At 52.1% G+C, this 25243-nt stretch overlaps 1 protein-coding gene across 2 annotated transcripts in view; it reads left to right on the top strand.

Moving 5' to 3' along the window:
* The window catches only part of GLIS1 (GLIS family zinc finger 1), a 237257-nt gene that overhangs the window by 134560 nt on the left and 77454 nt on the right, over positions 1-25243 (top strand). For both annotated transcript variants that reach the window (XM_015435637.3, XM_065522273.1), the window contains exons 3-4: positions 5809-5986; positions 12680-13562. In XM_015435637.3, coding sequence (XP_015291123.3) covers positions 5809-5986; positions 12680-13562 — 1061 coding nt within the window. The remainder of the gene's footprint in view (positions 1-5808; positions 5987-12679; positions 13563-25243) is intronic.

Here is a 25243-nt window from a genome sequence, read left to right on the forward strand (position 1 = left end):
CATTACCTCACTTAATCCTAAGAGCCAGCCATCCCCTGGAGCTGGGATTCTTATCCCCATTTTATAGATGAAGAAACTGAGGCTCAGAAGGCTGAGGTGACTGTCTAGGGTCAAACAGCTAGAAAGTTAATGGTGGAGCAGGACTTCAACTTAGGTGTGTGTGTGACAAAGCTTCTTCCGCTCCCCTAAGTCACAGTGTCTGGCATATAATAGGCACAAAAGTAAACTTGAGACAAGCCTCCCAGCCACCTACCCTCCCAGCATTTCTAAGCACCTACTGTGGGCCTTTGTGCTGGGAATGAGGGAATGAGGAGGCACATGCCTGGGGGGCCCAGGTGTCTAGAGAACACATTCACTGTGTGACTAGGACAAGTCCTTTCTTCAATCTGGGCCCCTGTTTTCCCTTCAATATGTGAAGCAAGTTGGGCAAAATCATACCGAGGGCCACACTGACGTTCAGCAGCTCTGGGGCTCCGAGATCCTTGTCCTGAAGGATTTCTCAGGATTGTAGGGGAGGTAGGGCTTTCATTGCACTGAAAGCATCCGTGTGGCAGTAGAGAGTACTGCAGTGATGTTGTGAAGATTTAGAGAAAAACCATGGGAAGGATTTGGCACGTGCTGGGCGTGCAGAAGGTGCACCTAAGTGGCAGCTGTTTGCAGGGATTACCAAGGCCGGGAGCTCAGGCAGTGGGGGAGACCAGGAGGGAAGGCAGGAGACCAAGGACTGTTCCAGGAAGACGTGTGCTTCTGCTGGGCTCTGAGGGCCCAGAGGGGTTTGGAAGGGTCAGGCCACCCTGACGGGATGCCGAGGATGTGTGCCTCAGAGCAGCGAAGCATCATGGATGTGTGAGGTCACACCAGGTGGATAGGGGAGTCTAGACTGTAGCGGCCCCAGAGCCAGGCTGAAGGCACTTCCATTCATTGAATGCCCACCAGGAGCCAGGCCTGTGTTCAGTATTTAACAGTGATTTCACACACTCAGCTCCACCCTGTAAAATCCTCCCCATTTTACAGATGCAGGAAAAAGTACGCTCATTTCAGATGTTGAATCCTGTCTCTCTCACTGCTGCATGAGATCGGGGGTTGGCAGATTAACAGCCTAGGAGCCAGCAATCTGTTTGCTAAATAAAGTTTTATTGGAACACAGTCCCACTCATTTGTTTATACACACACACACACACACACACATATATACACACATACATATACATACACACACACACATATATATATTTTATGGTACAAGGGCAGAGTTTAGTTGTGGCAGGGACTATATACTCACAAAACCTAAATCATTTACTTTTTTGCTCTTTACAGAAAAAGTTTGCTGACTAGATGGCTGAGTCAGGCAAGTCTAAGCCCTATACTTGCTGTGGGAGCTTGGGCAAATCACCTACCCTCTCTGAGCCTACCCAGCCAACTCCTGAGGGTTGTAATGAAGCTCATAGGTGATGGCTGCAAAAATGTTTTGTTAACTATAAAGTGCAGTGCCCTATCACCTGCCCAGTGCCTGATAGGCACTAAAACTGCTTGTGGGTGAAGAAGAAGGCAGTCATGATGTAGATCTGCCTGGACCCAGCTGCTGGATGCTCCCGGGACTGCAAGGAGGCAGCCTCTGGGTCTTAGATGCTGAATGCATCATTGTCCACTCTCACGCAGACTTGGCAGGGTTCAGCATAAATTAAAATTCTTGTGGGGAGTCACCTTATATGTGGTGCCGCTTTATAGCCAAGTCATTATGGTAATTTGCAAAGCTCTCTGGTGTGTAACTAGAGCTGTTTGCTTCAGATTTGTTGGCTGTGACCTCGTTCAGGCTGCCCCATCCTGCATGTACTGAATCCCAAGTCTTGGGGGTTTGTCATTCTGAGTCTGGCCTTAGAATCATCCAGACCTGCCCTTTCTGGGGACAGCGTGTTTCCCTTACAGGTCCCTGTCTCCCTGCCCCAGGCTCAAGGAGAAATAAAAGAAATAATTATCATCACTTTACTCTTTAAGCACTAACTGTGAGCGAGACCTCATGCCAAATGCATCATGTTCATATTCTCATTTGTCACCTCAACCTTGTGAGTTAGGTGTTAGCACCATTTTACAGATAAGAAGATTGACGCTTGATGAGAAAACCAAACCACATTCTTACCTAGCTTAAAAAGTGCCAATCCAGGCCCTGCTATGGATTTGCTGTGTGGCTGGGGCAGGCCCTTTCCTTCTCTGAGCCTTAGCTTCTTATCTATTAATGAAGTAGATGGTCAGCCAGTCTCAACTCTGACATTCTAGGATTTCTCACTAACTTGTAAAAGTAAATACAGGACTCCATCACCCTGTAAGTCTCCAAAGGAACTTCACTTGCATGGGGAAAGCCAGACCCAAGGTTGGCTCTTGGCCCCCTGTGGCACAGAGTGAGACATGGTTGCGGATGCCAACCCCTTTCTCGGGCACCCCTGCTTCCCCAGCTTTCCCAGGGAAGGATCCGTGTATCAATGCTGTCTGGAGATGGAGAGTGAACAGGAGTGGACCTCCTCCATCTGGGTCTTGTGAAGCTATTGGGGACAGGGAGGCAAGACAACAGAGAGGAGGCAGTGCCTACATCCTTCCTGGCAGATGTAGGTCCGTGATGGGTAGCGGTGAGAGTCCCAACAGCACTTCTGGTACACGTGTTGCAACGTTGGATTTAACTTATAGTCTCTGAGACAGCAGGTATCCTGGGGCAGAGTCTAGGCTTTGAGAAACCAACTTTGGGCCCCGGCTATGCCAGCAATTACTATATGACCTTGAGTGGCTACTTGCTGGCTCTGGTGCTCAGTGTCCCTCTGCAAAGTTGGGAGGTTGATGTTTCTACCCAGAGCGCTGTAGACAAGGGCTTGAATGAGCCTAGAGCACTAAGTGGCACCATTCTATGACCTGAGTGGCGCCTTCCTCCCTCCTTCCCAAAGCTGGCTTGTTTATTTACTGCAGGAAAACCTTTTACTGTATCCAGAGGAAAAGAAGCTAACAGTCCTCAGTAGTTTGTTGGGTATAGACTATTTCTTCCCATAGAAGTGATGGGTTTGATCTCCACTCAGCCCCTTCTTCCCTGTGTGACCTTGGCAAACTGCTTTGACCCCTCTGAGCCTTTGTGTCCTCATCTGTCAGTGGAGTGGGCTTACCCTTCTGGCAGAATTATTGCAAAGATTAAAGCTTAGACATCATTATGATGGTTTTACTTTTTACTTTCCCAGAGGCTCTCCAACATGACCCTCATTGGAGTCAAAGGTAGGGACACTTATTTAGGGGTCTCTGGTTATTCAGCAATTGGCCAAGAGGCAGCAGATTGTGGGCTTCGAAGTCTGGGAGATCTAGGTTTGAACTGTGGCCCTGCCTCTTATAGACCCCCAGGCCTGCTCAAAGGCACAGAATCTCTCTCCAAACCTTGCCTTTCTCATCTGGGAAATGGCTGTCCTGCCCTTGCCCCACAGGGATGGACCCTTGAAGGGCTTGATGGGTGAGGGCTTGGTAGGTGCTGCCTCTCCACCCTTTCTAGGGCCTGTCTTCCTTCACTGCACACAGCCTCCTAAGTGCAGGAGGGGAGGAGTAACCCAAGGCCCCAGAGGGGCCTGGTGAGTCCTGGAAGGAAGCTCTGAACGGTACCCCCGTTAGAGACTCTGGGAGAAAGACCCTGGTGAAACTGCCCCACGTGATGATTAAGCACTCTCTGCTCCAAATGCTATTAATGGTCATAAAATTATCCACAGTTTTCTGAGGCCCAGTCCCAGGGTTTGCCTCAATGGGACAATAAAATTGCATGCAGAAACGATTTGGAAAAAGCAAAGACGGCCAAGCAGAGACGGAGTTAAATGAGCGGCAGCCTGCTCTCATTAACTCAGGCCATTCACATTTGTTACCAGGGATTTCATTTTAATTAAAAGCCCAGTTATTAAAACATAAGCTTGTGAGGGGCTGGCCAGGCAGCAGCCAGGGCCAGTGGGAAAAAGCATTGCTTGCAGCAGGATGGGCCAGGACTGGGGCTGGGGCTGGGGCTGGGAAGGTGGCGTGGGAGCAGATGTTTGCCGAGTCCTCTCCACAGGCTCGCGTGTGACTGGGAACCTGGAGGCTCCTATATGAGCACCTCACCTGCCCTGGGACCTTGTGAGCATTGCATGCTCATCCACAGACTGGAACGTGCTCGGCAAGCACATGCCTGGTGCCTCTCCAGAGCTATGGCACGTGGCTAGTTAGCACTAAGTGCCCGGCCTCAGCACGGGGATAATAGTGTGCCGAAGGAACTGCCTTGTGGGCAGGCTAGAATTAGGGTTGAGGGACAGGGATCCTCAGGGGCGGACTCTCTAAAAGGCTTCTTATTATTACATAGCGATTAAGATGTGGGGTTTGGGTCTGACAGATCTGATCCGGAAATCCAACTCAGAGGCTTCCTAGCTGTGTGTTCTTGGGTGAGTAATTGAACCCCCCCACACCTCTGTTTTGTCCTCTGTAAAATGGGGATAGTGAGACTCGGGCCTCCCTTGGACAGCAGTGGGGATGCTCAAGTGAGACAGTGGTGTGCGTCCCCAGCCCTGGTTCTACACAGGCTGCTTGGCAGATGCTGCTCTTGCTGATGTCCTTTTCCTCGTGGTAAGGAGTCAATCATGTTCTGGGACCAGGTTTTTTTCACGTCTTAATGGTTTATCTTTCTCAGTATTGGCCATACTTGGGCCTATCAATCATGTTTTATTGTATCTGCAAGGCACTTTGTAATTGTTGAAGTGCTGTTTAACAATAAGAACAATTTTCCTTCTTGGCATATCTGCTAGGTTTCAGCACTGTGCCAGGGACTTTGTGCCTCTGTTCTCAGAGGCTCACAGCATCACTGGGGAACGGGTGAAACTGGCCCCATTTTACACAGGGGAAACAGGGTCCACCCTGCACAAGGATTTGTCCGAGTTATGGAATTGGTTTGGGGCAGAGTAGGTCTGTCAGCCCCCAAAGTTCATGTCCTTTCCTCCCTAGCTTTGCTCTGTGAGTTATAGGACAGCGTAAGAAGATAGAGTTTGGAGGTATGTTTCCTTCTTCTGTAGATGAGGAAACTGAGGCCCAGAGAGGGGAAGGAGCTTCGAACAAGCACACCTGACTCTTTTGTTACACTTTATGTGGTTTTCAGCACTTTCACATCAACTGCTTCAGTTAATCTTCCTAGAAACCCACTAGCAGGGCGAGGCAGGGCATGAAGCAGGCTGTGGAGGAATCAGGTGATAGCGAGGTATAACTGCACACTGTGTTTCTATGGTGTAACACAATTTGGAAGGCAACGTAGACTGAGCTTTTGTGTTAACAGTACCAGATGCTGTTTAGTGAGCACCTACTCCTTGACATCCGCATGTCAGCCCTGCTCCCTCTGGCCTGTGGGCAGCAGCGCAGCCGAGCAGCCACCCGCCCCAGCTGGTGTTCTCACACCTTGCCTCATGAGCACCATGTGGTTAACAAGAGGATAATACACTGTACGCTCCAAGAGACTTGGAGTTTCTCTTGTTTACCAGTGTTTCCTGCACCTAGAACAGTGTCTGTACATAGGAGGTGTCCAGTGTTCATGTAACAGTCATTTAACCACCAGAGACCCAGCATCCCTACCTGAGAATGGAGGATTTTATTATCGATCCTGCTGGTGGTTATGGGAATTAGATGAGGTATCCTGGAACCTTGCATGCAGCAGGGATGCAGTGAGTGTTGGCTCTGGGCGCCCTGTCCCTTGCTGTACCCCAGAGACTGCCCTCTCCCCACACCCCTCAGCAGGCTGTTCATATTCACTGTATCCCTCTCTCCCTGTCTTTCTCTGCCTAGTGAATGGAAGCTACGGCCACTGCACCCCGGGCTCAGAGAAGAGCCTGCTGGACCTGGACCTTGCTGAGGGCCCTGGCCCCACCTGCTGCCAGGGCCTGTTTCTCCCTGCAGGAAGCCCGCCACCTCGGGCTCACCCCCAAGCTTGTGAGAGGCTGCTGCATTTTCCCCACCCTAACAGGTAGGTGTGGGCAGCTGCTTTCTGTGGACACTCCCAGGAGGCCCCAGGACCAAGGGCCTCAGGCCTCACCTCCTGTGTTTAGCTGGGGGGACACATGGGGAAATGGAGGCACGAGGGGCCTGTAGCTCAGAAGCGGCTGCCTGGCCTAGATCCTGCACCTCCTGCTTTGCCTTCTGAGAGACACAAGGATGGTTCTGTTGAGGTGTTTCCCTGCCAAATAAGCAGACGGAGCTTTTCACAGAGAATCAATCATTTCAGAAGAGGAAGATTCATGGGTAGGTTGGGGAAGGAAAACCCAGCTCAGAGTTTATGGAGTGTCAAACCCTGAACTGCTGATAGGGCAGAGAGGGATTCCTCCCACGTGCCATCTCTGCCCCAGGAGACCATGGCCCACAAAGCCCTGCTGGGTAGCTGTCTGCTCAGTGCCTGCACACTTCCAGTGCCGGCCACCCTGTCTCATTAGGGTGTGCATTGGGCTGACACTCACCTCCTACAGCTTCTCCTGGGGTCTCAGTTGTGTCTTTGTCTTAGTCTGTTTTCTGTTAGATATTGACAGAATACCTGGCACTGGGTAATTTATAAAGAAAAGGAATTTACTTCTTATAGTTTTGGAGGCTAAGTCCAAGATTGGGGGGCTGCATCTGGTGAGGCCCTTCTTGCTGGCTGGGCCTCTGCAGAGTCCTGAGGTGGCATAGGGCATTACCTGTGAGGGGGCTGAGCACGCTAGCTCGGGTCCCTCTCGTTTTATAAAGCCACCAGTCCCACTCCCATGATCATCCTTTAACCCGTGAACAGATTCATCCATACATGAGGCAGAGCCTTCATGACCCAACCCAGTCACCTTTTAAAGGCCCCACCTCTCAACACTGCCACATTTGGCATTAAGTTTCAGCATGAGTTTGGGAGGGAACAGATATTCAAACCATAGCAGCCTTGGTGCCCTCTGGTTTGCTGACAGTCGGGTCAGTCACAGACAGGCCTCTGTGCACACGAGCTTAGCCCCAGGCCTCTCACCCACTGCCTGGGGCTGCTGGCCTGAGGCCTGCTTCACAGACCAGAGATTCTAAACATTTGCCCAGTGGCTGGTTTGCAGTTTATTCCTTCACCAGCCATTTGTAAAGTGCCTGTCATGTGCCAGGCACTGTGGTCGGTGCTGGGAGCATCTTGGTGAAGGAAGCAAAGATCTCCCCCGATGGAGTTTACGTTCTTGTGGGAGCCCCACAGTGGAGAAATTCCTCAATAGAAGGATGCTGTTCTTCCCAAGTGCAACCATTTTCCTTTGAGAATTTAGATTCCTTCTGGCTTCCTTTGATATTAGTAAAACTTCTGATTTTAGGCGTGTATTCATTTGTTTAGGCTGCCATAGCAAATGCCATGGACTCGGTGGTTTAAACAAGAGAATTGTGCTTTCTCACCATTCTGGAGACTAGAAGTGCAGGACTGAGGTGCCAGCAGGTTTGGTTTCTTCTGAGGCCTCTCTCCTTAGCTCACAGGTGGCTGTCTTGTCGCCGAGTCCTCATGTGGCCATCCCTCGGCCTGTGCCCTAACTCCTTTTTTTTTCTTTTTTTTTTTTGAGATAGGGTCTTACTCTGTCACCCAGGCTGGAGTGCAGTGGCACGATCTCGGCTCACTGCAAGCCCCGCCTCCCGGGTTCACACCATTCTCCTGCCTCAGCCTCCCAAGGCTCCCAACCTCCCAGGCTCAAGTGATCCTGCCACCTCAACCACTCCAGCAGCTAGGACTACAGGCATATGCCACCACACCTGGCTAATTTTTTGTAGAGACAGGGTTTCACTATGTTGGCCAGGCTGGTCTCGAACTCCTGGGCTCAAGCGATTCACCTGCCTCAGCCTCCCAAAGTGCTGGAATTACAGGCATGAGCCACCGTGCCCGACCCTCATTTCTTATAAGAACACCTGTCTTATCAGAGTAGGATCTCAGCCTTATGACCTCGTTTAGCCTTAATTATTTATTTAAAGGCTGTATCTCCAAACACAGTCACACTGGGTGTTAGGGCTTCAACATATAAATTTTGGGGGCACACAAATCAGTCCATAGCAAGGATGAATCGTCTTTTAGACTTTGAGCTGTGCATTGTTTGGTGACAGTCAAATGCATTTATCTACTGGATTCTTCTCTGGAGGCTCTCCAGTGGTATCCAATTTCCCTGGTGAAATTCATTCTGTTATCTCTCAGGGTAGAAGCTGTGCTAATCTAGGAAAAGCTAAGGAAGAGGATTTTTTTTTTCTTTTGCTAGAGACAGTCAGAAATATCATTTGTCATTTTGAATATCATTTTGACAATTTACGGCACAGGAGAGTCTGTATGTAGAATTCTACGCCGGCATCAGTCTAAGTTGCTGTGCCCCCATACCCTCCCTATTAAATTGAATTTAATAGGGTTGAATTTGAGCTGACACTTTCAGACTCACTCATTTTCCTAAAGGAAAACAGATCCCCACCCCTGTGCCACACCTGATCCGAATTCCGTGCCTTCTCCCAACCGCCCAATGGGCTTATGTTTGGGGCCCCTTCTCTCCACTCTTGGTGCCTGCCCCTCCCAATCTCAGGACCCTGCAACTAGCGCCTGGGCTCCTGCACCAGCCATCTCCTTGCCTCCAGCCTAACTCTCTAATACTAATAAAAATAGCCCCAGTTTCCTGAGTGACTCCTTCGGGTGTACATTCTCTTATTCAGTCCTCATGGTCCCAGGAGGCCCAGATCCTACGGCTAATAAAAAATGATGGCGGTGTGCTTACTGCACACTACACCCCAGGCCAAGCACTTTTTTTTTTTTTTTTTTTTTGAGACGGAGTCTCATTGTGTCGCCCAGGCTGGAGTGCAGTGGCACGATCTCGGCTCACTGCAAGCTCCGCCTCCCGGGTTCACACCATTCTCCTGCCTCAGCCTCCCAAGTAGCTGGGACTACAGGCACCAGCCACCACGCCCAGCTAATTGTTTGTAGTTTTTTTCTTTTTTCTTTCTTTCTTTTTTTTTTTTTTTTTAGTAGAGATGGGGTTTCACCGGGCCAAGCACTTTTTATGCATTAATGCTCTCAACCCCCAACTGCCGTTGAGTGGGGAAACTGAGGCTAGAGAGGCTACATAACTAGTTCTGTTCACCAGAACTCTACCTACTCCTCAGCAGAATGTAAATGTTCTCTCAGGGGACTGGTCCACAGACTCCCCTATTGGAAGGGGAGCTGCCCAAGGTTAGGGACCTGGTCTTCCCCACTTCTTCAGCGTCACCTAGCACAGAGTGAAAAGCCTGTTGAGTGAAATCACTGACCCTTCATTCAGACTACAGTTGCTGACCCCTCAGGGGCATGAAATCTGAGATCCCTACCTCTCCCCTGAGTCTCTGCTGGAGAAACACTGACTATCCCAATCTCAGCAGCTCCCTTCCAGGGTCCAGGATTATGGACAGAAGAACATGTGCATCTCTGATACTTAGAACATTGAAGCTGTAAGGAATGTAATAGTCATCAGACGAAATCATTCTATAGACAAAGCTGGAGCCCCAACCTTCTGAGTCACACAGATCCAGATTCCAGTTCCTGCTCTATCACTGCCTTGCAGGCTCGGGCAGGTCGCTTCAGTTTTCCTAAGTGTAAAACAGATGGTGGAATCTCCCGTGAGGCGTGTAGTCATGTATTCAGCAGATACTACCACGTCTTCTGCTGTGCTAGGATTGCATTAGATGACCCTTGGGAAGGCACCCGGCACGTTCAGCTGCTCAGCAGTTGTTCACTCTGTCTAGAGACCCAGGCTTGCAGTTTCTAGAGATGTGATGGGAGTTGTCCTGGGGTGCACAGGGCTCAGCAGCAGAGCCAGGCCGGAACCACTTCCTGGGCCTCACAGTACAGTGGAGGAAGGGAGGCAGTACTTCCTCAGTGCATATGGGGAGCCACAAGACACCAAGGCCTGAGTCACCCTCCCGACCTGATGCTGCGCAAGGTTTTGCTGTCAGTCTTAGTCACTTGGGTAGCTCAGTCACAGAAGCTACTGCTGTTCTCTTCTCTTGGTGTTGGTTGATTTACCTGAAGCCATTTTCAAGGGACTGCTCCAAACAGATGTTTTCCTGGCCGAACTCCCGCCCATGCCTGCCTTTGCCAGGCCCAGGATCACAGTCCCCTGAGGAGCAGCTCTGCTTTTATTTATTTATTTTTGAGATGGAGTCTCGCTTTGTTGCCCAGGCTGGAGTGCAATGGCACGATCTTGGCTCACTGCAACTTCTGCCTCCTGGGCAAGCAGTTCTCCTGCCTCAGCCTCCTGAGTAGCTGGAATTACAAGTGTGCATCACCATGCCTGAATAATTTTTGTATTTTTGTAGAGACGGGGTTTCTCCATGTTGGTCAGGCTGGTCTCAAACTCCTGACCTCAGGTGATTTGCCCACCTCGGCCTCCCAAAATCCTGGGATTACAGGTATGAGCCACCGCGCCTGACCTGCTTTTTTTTTTTTTTTTAAGCCCTATAAAGTTACCACTTTTCCATCCGATCTTTAAGATACTCAGAGCTTTCTGCTGGCAATGGTGGGGGCAGTGTGCCCAGCCCTGGGGAGAGGAGATGCGTGTTTGCTGTCTACCTTGGACTCAAACCTCCTTCTGACTCCCCCAATGACCACTTAGATTATGGTTCTTGGGAGGGAAGAGGTCGCTAGGTGTAGTTGAGAAACAAACAGAAAAGCCCTTCCCCTTCCCCTTCATTCAGGGGGAGCTTCAGGTCAGTTCAACATAGGAAAAAACACCTGCACTCCAGAGAAGGGGAATGGGGGTTCTGGCCAGGCCTGGCCCCGGCTTGCTGCTGTACGCCTGCGTGCAGGCCTTGCGCCCTCTCAGCCCCTTTCCCACCTGTGTGTGATGCGATTGGAGCCCATGCTGTCTGAGGGCCTCCAGACTCTGGCTTTCCCTCTTCCCTGTCCATTCCCCTCGCCTCTACCTCATGACTGGAGCTGGGGATGCTGCAGCTGCAGGGAGCCAGAGATAGAGGGGCTGGAGCTGCAAGGCCATCTTGGGAAACCGAGGGACAGGTGATGACCCCACAGCTCTGGCTTCAGAGAGCCCCAAGACAGTGGCGGTAGAACAGCAGTGATAAGAGCTCCCTTCACCCTGCCATCCCCCTCGCAGAGGGCTGTCACGGGGCCATCTCACTCGATCTGGCAGCCAGCCTCTAAGGTAGACTTAGCCCCCATTTTACGGGCAAGGAAACTGAGGTTCAGATGGGATGAGGTGGCATGGGGTGTTCTAGCCAGACTTCAGGCATAGCATCAGGCTTCCTGTTCTGCCTAGCCAGCCAGAGGGGCTTCCTGACTCTCAGCCCCGCCTCACCTTCCTGACCTTTCCCCTTTTCAGAGTGCTCTGGTGACAGGCAGGCCCTGCTGTCCCTCTCTGCACCTTACCTGGTCCCCCCACTCAGAATGGTGGAAGCATCAGTGCAGGAATCTCCTTGTGTCCTTTAAGCCTGGCCTCCTGCGCAGTGGCGGAGGGAATGCTCCACATCTGGGAGAGGCCCTCTGGACACCTGTATACCACCTGTGTGGTGAAGACAGTCACCTGGCAAACCGCAGCCGTGCCCACATATCCACCCTTGCTCTCATGGGAAGGATCCACCTGATGTCCCAGAGGAGGAGAAAGGCCCAGGATGGCAAAGGACGTTGCCCAAGTTTGCATGGCTGAATGTGGCTGAGCCTGATCTCAAACCCACATACTCCCATGGGCTGCCCTGCCTGGCCTGCACCATGGCTTTTCCCCAAAATCGCAGTTTCATGCAGTCACATTGTGAGGGCCTGAATCCCTGGGACCCCTCAGAAGCTTTGCCTCAGTTCCTCCTGAGACACCCCCACCAGGACTGCACTTCACACTCCCCCATGCACTGACATTAACAGTGGAAAGGCCAGGCTGCTTGGGGCAAAGTGTCATACAATTAGCATTTATGGAAGTTAAGCTAGATTACAAAAATTAAGAAAGACTTAAGGGACATATAAGTGGAATTTAATATACCCTGGATCTGGGTGTTCCTCAAAATGCCAGCCTCAGCCTTCTTCCTGGAGAATTCACTAGAAGGCCACGGAGAGGGAGCAGGGAAGCCCCTGGGAGGCAGGATGGCGTGGCATTCGGGGCTGGGTAGGGGTGCTGAGCTTTGGTAAAAGGATGCAAGGTCCTCCTTCCTGGTGGTCTCACCATATTCACCCTGGAGTGCATGTTATGACCTTGGCTCCCTGCAGCCTCAACCTCCTGGGCTCAAGCGATCCTGCTACCTCAGCCTGCCAAGTAGCTGGGACTACAGGTGCACAACCCCACACCTGTCTAATTTGTAAATTTTTTTGTAGAGATAGAGTCTCACTATGTAGCCCAGGCTGGTCTTGAACACTCCTGGACTTAAGCAGTCTTCTTGACTTGACTTCCCAAAGTGCTGGGATTATAGGCATGAGCCATTGTGCCTGGCCTCCTGCCTCTTCTTTCCTTCCCCAGCCCTCCTCTTCCTCTCTCTCTCCCCCCATTTTCCTTTACACTCTGCCTTGTTTTCCCGACAACCAATCTGTAGGTGCTGTTTCTCTGCCTTCAGCCTTCAGCCTCTGTTTCCTGCCCTGGGCTTGTCCATTCCTTGGTCCTCAGCTTCCCTGTCTGCCCCCGCCTGGGCCTTCCCTCTGTGGCATGCCCAGCCTCTCATGACCTCTCTGGCCACTGTCTTCCAGGTCGCCCAGACCCCAGGCCACCTATGTGAACGGCAGCCTCCCAACCACACAACACATCAAACAGGAGTCGCTGACCAACTACCAAGCCATGGCAGAGGCCCGAACGTCCCTGTCTGCCCACTGTCGGGCCCCGCCGGCCACTTGCCTGCACCCAGACCTGGACCTCCCGGGCCGAAGCCTCACCACCCCTGCGCCTTCCTGCTACCTTCTGGGCAGCGAACCCAGCTCTGGCCCTGGCCCCCAGCCCGAGGCCCACCTCCCTGAGGGCAGCCTGAAGCGCTGCTGCCTCTTGGGCCTACCCCCCACCTCCCCAGCCTCCTCCTCACCCTGTGCTTCCTCCGACGTCACCTCCATCATCCGCTCCTCCCAGATGTCTCTGGTCACCTGTGTAAATGGACTCCGGAGCCCCCCTCTGGCGGGAGACCCCGGGGGCCCTTCCAAGCGGGCCCGGCCTGGCCCTGCATCGACGGACAGCCATGAGGGCAGCTTGCAACTTGAAGCCTGCCGGAAGGCGAGCTTCCTGAAGCAGGAACCCGCAGATGAGTTTTCAGAGCTCTTTGGGCCTCACCAGCAGGACCTGCCGCCCCCCTATCCCCTGTCTCAGTTGCCGCCTGGCCCGAGCCTTGGAGGCCTGGGGCTGGGCCTGGCGGGCAGGGTAGTGGCCGGGCAGCAGGCGTGCCGCTGGGTGGACTGCTGTGCAGCCTATGAGCAGCAGGAGGAGCTGGTGCGGCACATCGAGAAGAGCCACATCGACCAGCGCAAGGGCGAGGACTTCACCTGCTTCTGGGCTGGCTGTGTGCGCCGCTACAAGCCCTTCAACGCCCGCTACAAGCTGCTCATCCACATGCGGGTGCACTCGGGCGAGAAGCCCAACAAATGTATGGTGAGTTCCCACTGGCCACCAGGCCTCACCCCAGCCCCTCTGGCACAGCAGCACCCACCCAGTGCCCCAGGAGAGGCCACCTGGGACTCCTTCCTCGGGGCTGACTGAGATCCCTGTGGTCATGGAGGGAAGGACCCATGCTGTGGATGTAGCCACTGGTGAAGATGGTTACTGCCCCTGTCACTGGAAACTGTGGCAGAGGGGCCCTCATACTCATCAGGTGCCCAGTCCCCCACCCTGAGGCATTAGATATATCTTAGCATGCCACAGGGCCCGGGGCTGTGTGCACGTGCGATTGGAAAAACAGGTGTGGCCACCCTCTTCTTCCATGTGTTTGCTCCATGTCCCACCTACTGGTGGCCAAATGAGATGTGGAGAACATGCTCTCCTCCAGCACTGGGCCCTCACCGCCACCCATCCCAGTGAGATTCCCTGGGCCTTCTGGTGCTGCCTACAGCCTTGGCTTCCACCAAGGAACAGTGGGACCTCACAGGCACCCGGCTGGAGAGCTGCGGGTCCCCAGGGCAAGCTTTGGGCTGGGGCCCAGGATTACTAGCTAAGGCCCTGGATCGTACCAGCGGCGTTCTTCCTGGAGTTGAGACAGGTTTCTGGCACTAGCATTATGCATGCATGCGCACGTGCGCACACACATGCATGCACGCACACACACACACACGCACGCATATTAACTGTGGGTACCCAGGCCTCCGGCCCTTATGATGGGTCATTTCTGTGACAGGTCATTTCTGTCCCGTCTGTGGGGGAATAGCTGTATCAGAGGCTAGGAACACTCCCTGATACACTCAGCCTAACTGCTGTGCCACCTCCGAGGCCCAGCCAGCCCACCAGAAGAGGTGCCTGCCCAGAGCTGGACCTCAGGGTGTGCTTGGTGATGAGAAGCATGGGCCACCAGGGCCACTGCCCAGCCCACCCAGGCATCAGGGCAGCAGCATGGCTGGTGTGCTGAGGCTGGTGCCATAGCCGAAGTCGAGCTGTTTCACACTTGCACATTGACACTGTCATTGGACCCCCACTCATGGAGCACTTGGTCTGGGAAGGGGCATAGTGTCCCCACTCAGAGCCCAGGGTGACATTGTAGGGGCCAGGAAGGAGGCAGGACACACTGGCAGTCAGCAGCATAAACTCTGTCCTCCTGTGGGCCCCACCCACCTGTGGAGCTGGGAGCGGGCGTCGGACAGGATCTGTTTCTGCAGCTTCAGGAGGCTGGGTCTTGAAGGAGGAGAAAGAGTTTGCTTTGTAAACAAGTGAGCAGCAGTGAATGGCCTGTGCCGAGGGGAGGCAGGAGGAGGGAGCTTGTGGTTAGCATTCTGGTGTGTGGAGCAGTGGTAGGGAGAGTGCACTGGACAGGCTGAGACTTTGACTTTATCTTGTGCCTTTGGGCTGACAGGATGCTGGAGGAGGCCTGGTGGCTGGGCCAGCCCCTAGCGATGCCCTGGCTTGTTTGGGGGTCCTGTGACACATGACCCTGCCTAGAAGGAGTTGACCAACAGACAGCACGCAGGCCAGGCCAGGGCTGCTGGGAACCAGCTGGGCCCCCATCTCTCCCCAAGACCCTGGAGCTGACAGCTGCTGAGCCACAGTTCTCCTTCACAGATTCTCTCTTATGGGTGAGCCCATGGGTGCCTGTGGGGGCCTAGGTGGAGGCTCTGTGACCCAAAGAAACCTTGACAAGACTCCATAGGACACTGTCTTACACCTGGATTCTGTCTGTGGTTAGTGGTCTTCTCACAGTGGGGCCTCTGTGTGGAATCACGGCATCCAGAAGAGTATCTGTGTTGGACATTCGGGAACTTGGAGAGGATCTAGGCCTTCCCCATCCACTTTCTAGCTTGAGAAGCAGGGCCCAGCGGGACCCGGGTTACTCAGTGCAGACTCAGGGTCTCTCTCTCTGGGGCCAGGCTGCCAGGATTTCACTTGATTCCACAGACTTCACAGGACCCTGGCTTATACTGGCTGAGGCCTGACTCTGGGGACCCAGACTTGGACCTGCCATGGTCCTTGCCCTGGGGACGCTCATGCTCAGAGATGGGTGGGAGATGAGTGGCAGGTCCTGGGATGGAGTTTGCATAGGCCCAGGGAAGGAAGGCCCAGAAGGACTTCATGGAGGAGGTGATATCAAGCTATGTCTACACTCATCTATCAGTATTAATCCCTACAAGTCCTGTAAAACCAAGGGTTTTTACAGATGAAACAAAGGTTGGGTGGGGTCTGGCAGGCCTTCCACTTGCTCCCATGAGAACACTTGGTCTTGCCTCTTCCAGGGTTTAGGATTGTGGTGATGATAATACCGGAAAGCAGCTTCCAAGTGCAGACTGTGAACCGGTGCTATTCTAAGTGACAACTCTACCTGGTCCTCAACACAACGCTGTGGGGTAGATACTGTGAACCCCCGTTTTACAGATGAGGAAACTGAGGCTCAGGAAGATTGCATAATTTGCCCCAGGTCACACAGCTAGTTGGAAACAATAACAGTTATAATAAGAATAGAGGCTAAGAATGATAATGGTAATAAAAATAACTTGCTCAGGGTTACACAGTTAGTAACCATTGGAATGGGACTCGAGCCTGCATCTTTCTAAACTGCAATGCTCTTGTTTGTGTAGATCTGCTAAACTGACTATTCTCTGGGCTCTTATGGCCGGCCCCACTAGGTGTCACCATCTGGAGACAGCAGCAGTGATCTGGGCTTCGGAGGCTTGTCAGAGCCTCCCCTGGACTCCTCTTGCCTGCGGTGGGGTGGGCGTGCTCCCCCTCCTCCATGATGCTAGTACAGTGGGTAACCCAGGGGAAGGGGTGGGCCTCAACCAGCACCCAGATAAGTAAAATCTCTCTTCCCTGTAAAATTATTAATTTTTCATGACAGGCCTCTGCTACCATGCACTGTAATAGACAAAGGAATTTTGGACCCAGAGCCTCTGGAGAACAGGAAATAGATGAGACATTTTGATTGAAGAGTAAATGGCCCACTAAAATAGCAGTTAATCCTTTTATTATCTTTCCAGCAGCCATTTCCACAGTTCTTTCATGAGGTAAGCCTCCCCCACCCCTTCTGACTGGAACACTCCCATTCTCGCAGCTGGCTTACATTTAGCCAACAGAGCCTCTGCTCCTGCACCAGGCAGGCCTCAATGTGCTGAGAGGAGCCCTGCTCCCCTCTGCCTGAGCATCTTAGTCCTTAGGCCAGGCCTGGGACTAGGGACTTGCGGGACCCCCAGGGTCAATGGCACCATCCATCCCCCACCCTGCCCTCTGCACGGCCCATCCACACTGTCCAGAGGAAGCTCCCTAATCTTTTTGCAATATCCTGTTATGTTTCTTACGTTGCCCGAGTTGTCTCAGCCTTATTAAATGTGAGGCTTCGTCTGTGTTATGATAACAAGGTTATGCGTCCAACCCAAATACTGACGCGACGCCTCCAAGACGTTAACTTTGAACAGATTAATTTCATGCTTTCTTAGGTTGGTTCTCCCAGACAGCCGGAATTCTGATTGTCTGCAACTGCAGAAATTAGCAGACTGTAACTTGCTTTTCTCCACATCAAGGAGAGAGGCAGAGTGAAAAAGGAAGTCATGACAATGCCCTTCTCTACCTTGGGTTTTATAAAACAACAATAGGCATGAGAAGAATCCCTTACTTTGGTGAAGAGTTTTACCAAAGCTGTGAGCGCAGTCCGGAAGGCGTGTGCAGAGGTGAAAAGCCCAGGTCTGGAGTCACACAGACCTGGGACCCAGCCTGATTTAGTCACTTGGCAGCTGTGTGGCCTCGTGCTGGTGACTTACCCTTTCTGAACTACAGCATATTCGATTGTAAAATGGAGCAATAATAGTACTTGCCTTTTAGGGTTGTTGTGATTAGGGATAAAAGAGATGATGTAAGGGAAGGTGCTTGCTTCCCCATCACACTCCAGCATTGATCTCAGGTGATGTGTACAGTCGCCCTGGGGCTTAGGACAGGGTTATTTACAGCTGATTTATAGATGAAGAAACTGTGGCTCAAAAGAGCCAGTCAATGGATGGCAGAGCCTGGACTTGAGACTCTGTAGCAGTCTCTGCTGTCAGTAGGGTGGGCAGGGCAGTATGTGGGCCGTTGCTTCGGGCAGGGCAGGCACTCTGTGCTTGCCTTTTGATATCTGCCAGGGATCCCTGATTCTTTGCATCTTGTTCATTGGCAGTCGTTTGCAGATCACCTGCTCTGAGTCAGACAGTGTCTGCGCAGGGGGCCTGGAGCTAGGCTGGGGCAGCTGGACCTGTGGCCCAGAAGGCCCATGCGTGTCTTCCCAGTCCTCATGAGCTGCTGGAGTCTCGGGCTGGGTTTTCATCCTGCCCAGCTTCCTCTGGCCACTGCAGCTACACTGGCCACTGGTCTCCACTCCTTACACCCCTCTCCACTGTTTGCCAGTCTGTCCCAGGTGCCTTTGAATCTAGGGCCAGAGAAATCGATCTGGTTGAAAGCTGAGTATTATGGATTGGCCTTAACTAGCCAGGGAACTCAGAACACAAGCCACCTGGTTGGACCTGCTGGGAGGGCCTTGCCCTCCTAGCCTGGGCCAAACTTGAGGTCATTCCCCAGAGTGCTGGGGCTTCTGGCTTTCCCTTTTGCCTTGCCCCAAACCTTTACCCCTCCTCCCCCAACCCCTGAGAAACAAAATCCTGGGTGCTGGGAGGGGCGAGGGAGCTAAAGGGAGTTGCTCCTTACTGAGATTCAGAGATTGTTTTATCCTGGCTCAATGCGAGCCGTTCCCTGTCTGTTGTTTTGACCACCTAGCTAGGCATGGTGGTACATGCCTGTAGTCCCAGCTACGTGGGAGGCTGAGGCAGGAGGATCACTTGGGCCAGGGAGTTTGAGGCTATACTGAGCTATGATCACACCACTGCACTCCAGCCTGGGTGACAGAGTATGACCCTGTCTCAAAAACAAAAACCTCTGAGGCCCAGAGACGCCAATCACTTTCCAAGATCACACAGTCTGCCATGTGGCAGGAGGTAGATACTAGCCATATCTGCTGACCTGCCCAGCCAGTGTTAACTGGAGAGAGGTTTGACTGGGATTCTGGGCTCATATGCCATGGAATAGCCTCAGGGAGAAGAGAATTAATATATTCTAAGACATACCATGTCCAACCATGAATTACCATGCCCAGTTTACAGAAGAAGAAACTATGTTTTTGAAGTTTGCAGGCAAAATGGCTTGCTCTGCATGACCTGCCTCAGCTGTATGATCTGCCTCAGTTGTATGACCCCCCTGGCCCATGCTAATGGGTCACACTGCCTTCTACCCATCCACCTTTGCCCAGCCTCTTCCTTCAGAAGAACAGAGCCACCTCTGTGCTTTTCAAATCACAGTGGGTAGAGTCCCTGTGCATCTGCTGCCCTCTGCCCCCTGCCCAACATCTTGAGACCAGCCCTATGGGCTTGAGCATTTTAAGGCCAGCAGACACCCCTGACTCATTGGAGCATCTGAAGCTCATCCCAGGGATTACCCAGGACCCTGAAATGGATGAGTGGCAGGTCGACCAGTTCATCTCATCGCATACAGACAGAGAACAGGGAAGACAGACCCAGAGAGGGTGGTCAGGGGCCCAGGACTGCATAGCAAGTGTGCATCAGTGGGCAGGGAAGGTTCCCTGAATGGGCTGATAACCGAAAGTCGGAGAAGGTTTAGGCTGTGGGAAAGTGACCCTCCAATTAGGAAAGAATCATCCCCCTGAAACACTTGCCTTGCTTTGGTGTGCCAGGCCTCGTGCTAGGAGCTGGGGGTGCAGAGATGAAGATGCTGTGATGTGAGACTTCTGGCATTGCGGGAAGAACACTGCTTTTGAGTCTTGTGATATTATTGCTGGATGATGGAGGGAGGGAGGGGAGCCAGGAGCTGAGGTTTTGCAGCCTGGCTTTATAAGCTTGGCCAGGTTGATCAAGTGGGACGGGGTCATTATTGAGACGCTTGTCGGGTGATTTTCAGTTTATGTAGTGCTTCCACATGCATGATCTCAGCCCTCAAAATATTCATGGAGACTGGAATTATGATCCCCATTTTACAGGTGGGGTAAGGACAGTCCAGTTCTGGCCCCAGTTCAGGTCCAAATGCATGGTGGGGTCAGATTTAAACCCAGGTCTCAGTCTAACTCCAGAGACTGTGTGCTAGCCACGACCCCAGGCCACCTCCCAGGCATAGAATCATCAGTCTGTTTACAAATATTGAGAGAATATCCAGATCTGAAACTCATTCAGCAAGCCGTCACTGAGTACCTGCTGTGTGCCCCCTGGCTGGGCCCTGAGGGTCACAGAAAGGAATCAAATCCTGTCTGGTCTCAAGGATCCGTCAGCCAAGTGGGGAAGTTAATGGATATTGCATGTAACTATTTTTCTCAAAAAGCCAGCGCCGGGAGGCCGAGACGGGCGGATCACTAGGTCAGGAGATCGAGACCATCCTGGCTAACACGGTGAAACCCCGTCTCTACTAAAAAAATACAAAAAACTAGCCGGGCGAGGTGGCGGGCGCCTGTAGTCCCAGCTACTCAGGAGGCTGAGACAGGAGAATGGCCCGAACCCGGGAGGCGGAGCTTGCAGTGAGCTGAGATCCGGCCACTGCACTCCAGCCTGGGCGACAGAGCGAGACTCCGTCTCAAAAAAAAAAAAAAAAAAAAAAAAGCCAGCGCCCCAGTCACCTTGAGAGCCTGTTGCCTGCTGACTTGATGGGTCCTTTGTTCTGTCTTGGAGTACAGAACACCTCATGGGTTGAAAAGTAAAACATTTCACTCTCTTTAGAATAAATAAGTCACCTGGAAACAAGCTCCCTTCCTGGAGGCTGGGGTTTCTGGTCAAATCAAAAAGCTGCAAAATGGAACATGTTTTAAAATCCTTGCCCTGGAGAATCCTGCTGTAAATGAGCCCAAAGAGGCCAAGTGGTCCCACCCACTCAAGCCGCCAAGTCTATCCTCAACTTGCCTCAACTCAATCCAGGACTGCACGGGTCTGGGAAGGAGAACTGTTTTGGGCAAAGGCAGCTTGCAAGTTGGGATCCAGAAGTGTCCTCGTTAATGATCCTTCCTGGGATCATGTCATTTCTCATGTCTACACTCATTATTAAGTGGGGAAGCTGAAGCCCAGAGAGCAGCCACCATGGCCCTGTGTCATCCAGTACATTAACAGCAGCCCAGGGATGCCTGCTTTATTTCTTCCTGCCCTGAAGCTTCCTCTCCTCCTGAATTCCTAAACAGTCTTTGCATTCTCCAGGTTCTTTAAATCCATTGGGTCTTGGCTTTTGCTGATTCCTCTGTCTAGAATGCCTTTCCTAGCCTGGCAAACTCCTATACATCCTTGACAACCCAGTTCAGTGCTCCCTCCTTAGCTCGCCCTTTCTCTGTGCCTCCTGTTCTCCCAGCATGTGTTGCGCTGTGTGTAACACTGGATTCTAACATGGCCAAGTGTCTGGGGGGACCACATGTCCTTTGGTGCCTGGCCTGGCCTTTGTTGTGGAGGAGCTGAGTCCCCTACCTAGGACAGAGGCTCTGCCCTGTGATTATCTGTTCTCTCTGTTCCAAGGCTGTGTGAGGTTGCCTGGACTCTGTCCTACTGAGTAGTTTCCTATGAAGTCACAACATTGGTGGAACCTTAAAGATTGTCATGTCTACCCCCTAATCTGGTGCTTGAAGTTTTTCTGCAAGAAAGCCTGAATTTGAAATCTAGCTTTGCCACCCCTCAGCCTGTGATTGTATAGAAATATAACTTGACTTCTGTAAGCCTTGGTTTTCTTACCTATGAAATTGGGGTAATAGGACTGTTGTGAGGCTTTGATGAGAAACTAGACAATGGCACACAGTAAGTACCAAAATGGTAATAACTGTTCTAGACAATTTGCATTTGCAAAAGAGAAAAGGGAAAGTCTAAAATGGATAGTGGCTGTTCTGTCATGAATGTCCCCAAAGAAACAGAAAAGGCTGTTGGAAGTCCCACCTCTTCCATGGGCTGGCTCTGTGGCCTTGGATGCGTCGCTTGGCTGTGCTGAGCCTCAGTTTCCTGTGCTGTGAAATGCAATAGTGCCTAGCAGTCAGAGGCTGCAGTAGACTGTGTTTAATAGGGGCCTAACAGATGCCAATGCCCTTTCTTCTATTGAGCCTAAGGTTTAGCTCCACAGATCTTGGCTTACATTGGGATGCTTTTCTTCCTCCCTGTTTTGGAAAAGCAAACCCAGGGGGCTTGGGCTTAGCAAGGAGAGGCTTCCTGGAAGCCAGTGTCCTTCCAGTTCTCTGGTCTTGCAATTAAGTCAGAGCCTTGTCCCCCACCAGCCACTGTGCAGAGGGGAGACTGAGTCCCCAGATGGAAATAATATGCCTGGGGGAGGGACTGGAGATAGATGGAGTTGGAGACTCATCCCAGCTCTGCTGCTCACTAGCTATGCAGCCTTGGACAAGACACTTCACTCCCAAGTCTGTTTTTGCATCTGTAAGATGGGAGCTGTGATGCTCACCCCCGAAGTGTCTGTAGGGTGGAGGGGCTGTGCTCTGCGACTACAGAGTGCTCTGCAGACAGGCGTTGTTGCCCTGGTCAGGGCTGCTGGGCTCAAGCTGAGTCTCTGACTCCCAGTCCAGTACTCCTGCCTGCAGCCGGGCCTCTGAGTGCAGAGAGGTCACTTTCACCGGTGTGTTCCTCCTGGTTAGGTTCCCCATCGGGAATGGAACTGGTTGGCTATGTGCTCCCCAAATGTAGTTCCTGGCCTTGAGGCTTCAGCCTGCAGCTTTGCTGGATGCCCTCCTTCCCTGCTCCACAGCCCACCCCTACCTCACTTCCACCTCTGTCCCCACCCTGCCCTGGTTCACCCCCATTCCCCATCCCCCATTTCTACTTATCTCCATCCCTGACCCCCCACCCCTTTCCCTTCTTATGTAAATTCTGAGCCAGGGTGGACCAATGGCTAAACACACAGGACAAATCAAATCCTGCCTGGTCTCAAGGAGCCTTCAGCCAAGTGGGGAAGTTAATGGATATTGCATGTAACTATTTTTCTCAAAAAGCCAGCACCCCAGTCACCTTGAGAGCCTGTTGCCTGCTGACTTGATGGGAACTAAGGTTCAAATCCCTTACTCTGCCCTTAACCAGCTGTGAGACCTCAAAACAAGTCATGTGGCTTCTCTGAGCCTTGGTTTCCTGTCTGCATGGAGGGGAGAGTGTTGTGAGAACTAGATGAGATCATATATGTGTAGCACTTACCTCGTGCCTGGCGCATATTCGATGCTTGAAAACAGGAGCCCTTGTTCCTTCCCGCGTCTCCCCATTTTTTGAAGTCATTAGTCCCAAGCTCTCACAGGGCAGAGAATTCCCAGGAGCACCAAACTTGAGGGAACAGGAGTGCTGGCCAAGTTTTGTGAGCTCAACATTGCTTTATGGAATATGAAAAAAAAAAAAAAAAGGATAAAAAAACACAACTATTTGAATTGAATTTAAACTACTAAAGAAAAAAACTTTTGAACTTAATGTAAATGGAATTGAAACGGTTGTCTTATTGGAGTGAAAACGTCAGATAAAATCAACAGTGACTCTAAGAAGGTGTCCAGACCATGTTTTCTGAAAGGGCCATCCTGGAAATGGCAAACTTCGTAACTGAGCGTTTCTAGGCTCTGTCTCTGCTGGACAACAGATGGGGTGACCAGAGCTGGCTTTGTGCGCTCACTTGGATGGCTGCAGCTGCAGACCTCAGCATCCTGTTCTCGTCTGTTAAATGGGTGATGGGCCAGGTAACCCCTAAGGTCTCGGTCACCTTGGACACACCAAGACCCAAATGCTCAGGAGAAGGGGCCCTTCTTTAGAGTCCTTCCTTAACTGTGCCCCTCCCTTGGGAGACAGCCTTGGGCTAATCTGTATTGTCCACCCTCACCTGGCCGCCAACCTTTCAACACAGCTTAACACCCCCCTGTGCCAAGTTCAGTGCTCGAAGCAAGGGGTACAGTGTCAAAGGAAGAATGGTCTGGTGGCAAAGGAATTAACCAAATGCCTCCGACAGAGAGGAGGGAGAAGGCTTTCCCCAGGATGTCGTGAGAGCTGGGCTCTGACAGGTGGGTGGGCACTTTCCAGGTGTAGACCATGAGAAGACACATTGCAGGGAAAGGAAACAGCACATGTGAAGGTTTTGAGATGTGATAGTCTTGACCTTGTGGGGAGCACAGGTGTCCTTTTGGTCTTGAAGTAAGTTACCTGCATGGGGGCTGAGGGCAGAAACATTGGAATTGGGTCTCGAAGGGCCTCAAGGTCTAGTGTAAGGAAATTGGACTGTACCCTGAGGGAGTGGAGAGAGTCTCAGAAGGGTTGTACATAGGACTGTGATATGGGCAGAGGTAACATTTAGTGTTGGTAGTCTGGGGGGCACATGGCCATTGGCAGATGAGGACACTGGGGCCTGGGAAAGGCAGTCCATACAAATCTGGAACCTTCTTCCACAGATCCACCAGCGTCGGACCGTGCACCCAGACTTGCCAACACCTGGGCACCCGTGGGCCTGGCCAGGTCAGCCCAGTGTGTCGTGCTGGGGCACAGTGTCTGCACGTGGTTGGGTAATGGAGCTCGGTCCCCCTTTGGAAACTGCCTCCAGCACATTTGCCAGTGGGAAATGGGAAAGGCATATCCCATAATGTGGTTCCGTAAAGTTTGCACAACTGTTCTTTGTTTTCCACCCGTCCCCACAATAAATCTTCCTCCACTGCCAGGAGTGGGGCCTCCGTGGTCTGTAAGTGATTAAGGCACCGACTTTCCTGGCTCCTCCTCCTTGCAATACTTTCTTGTGACGTGGGTAATGATAAAATGAGAATCTGTCACCGAGATTCTGTTGCCTTGCAAGTAGCAATTTCCAAATGGCTGGGAGGTGGCCTCCTGTTAGAAAGCAGCCTGCTCTTGCCCCTTCTCTATAGCCACCTCCCCTTAATAGGTCCTGCCATGTTGGGGCATAAGCTCAGACAGCAGACGGACAATGTGGTACTGGGCAGTACATTTCCTGGGGTTGGGGCAATGGGACTGAAGGTCTCTGCAGGACTCTGCATTCTCGGGGGCAAGACTGGGAGATATGCTGGGCACAGAGCACCCAGTGAGTGTCTGTTCAACTGATGCACCATCTAGCAGCCCCTTTGTTTCATCAGATCCCCAAGCCATAGAGTTTTCAAGCCAAAAGTAACATTTATATCTTCCTGGGGAACAGTCAGGCCCTGGGCAGGGCCCTGGGCTGCAGAGTTTTGATGGATAGCTCCTGTGCTCAGGAAAGGCGCGGGGCGGTGGCTGGATTGCTCTTGCACAGTGGGGTCACTGAAATCCACAGAGTGGAAGCTACTTGGCCAGTGTTACATCTGCGCCTCCAGCTCAGGTCCTGGCTCTGCCCCATGATCTTCCCGCTGTCCCTAGTTGCCTTCCACATTTAAATATGAGTGTATGCTTCTCAGCATCTGAACCCCAAGTTTTAGGAGCCAGTTTCACTTACGGAGTCATTTCTGATCAGGCTGAGTTGCCAGTGAACATGACAGTGATTGGAGCTTAAGAGAGTTTGGCCACAGGCAGAAAAAATGAGTCAACAGTGCTTCAGATACTTCCTTAAGATCCCCAGCACCCCCTCTACCTGCTCCCCTCCTTCCTTCCCACAGGAGTCCAGGACAACAGAAGGTACCTCAGCTAGGCCACACGGCC

Source organism: Macaca fascicularis, chromosome 1 (assembly GCF_037993035.2).
Source record: "Macaca fascicularis isolate 582-1 chromosome 1, T2T-MFA8v1.1".
In the NCBI taxonomy this organism is placed as follows: Eukaryota; Metazoa; Chordata; class Mammalia; order Primates; family Cercopithecidae; genus Macaca; species Macaca fascicularis.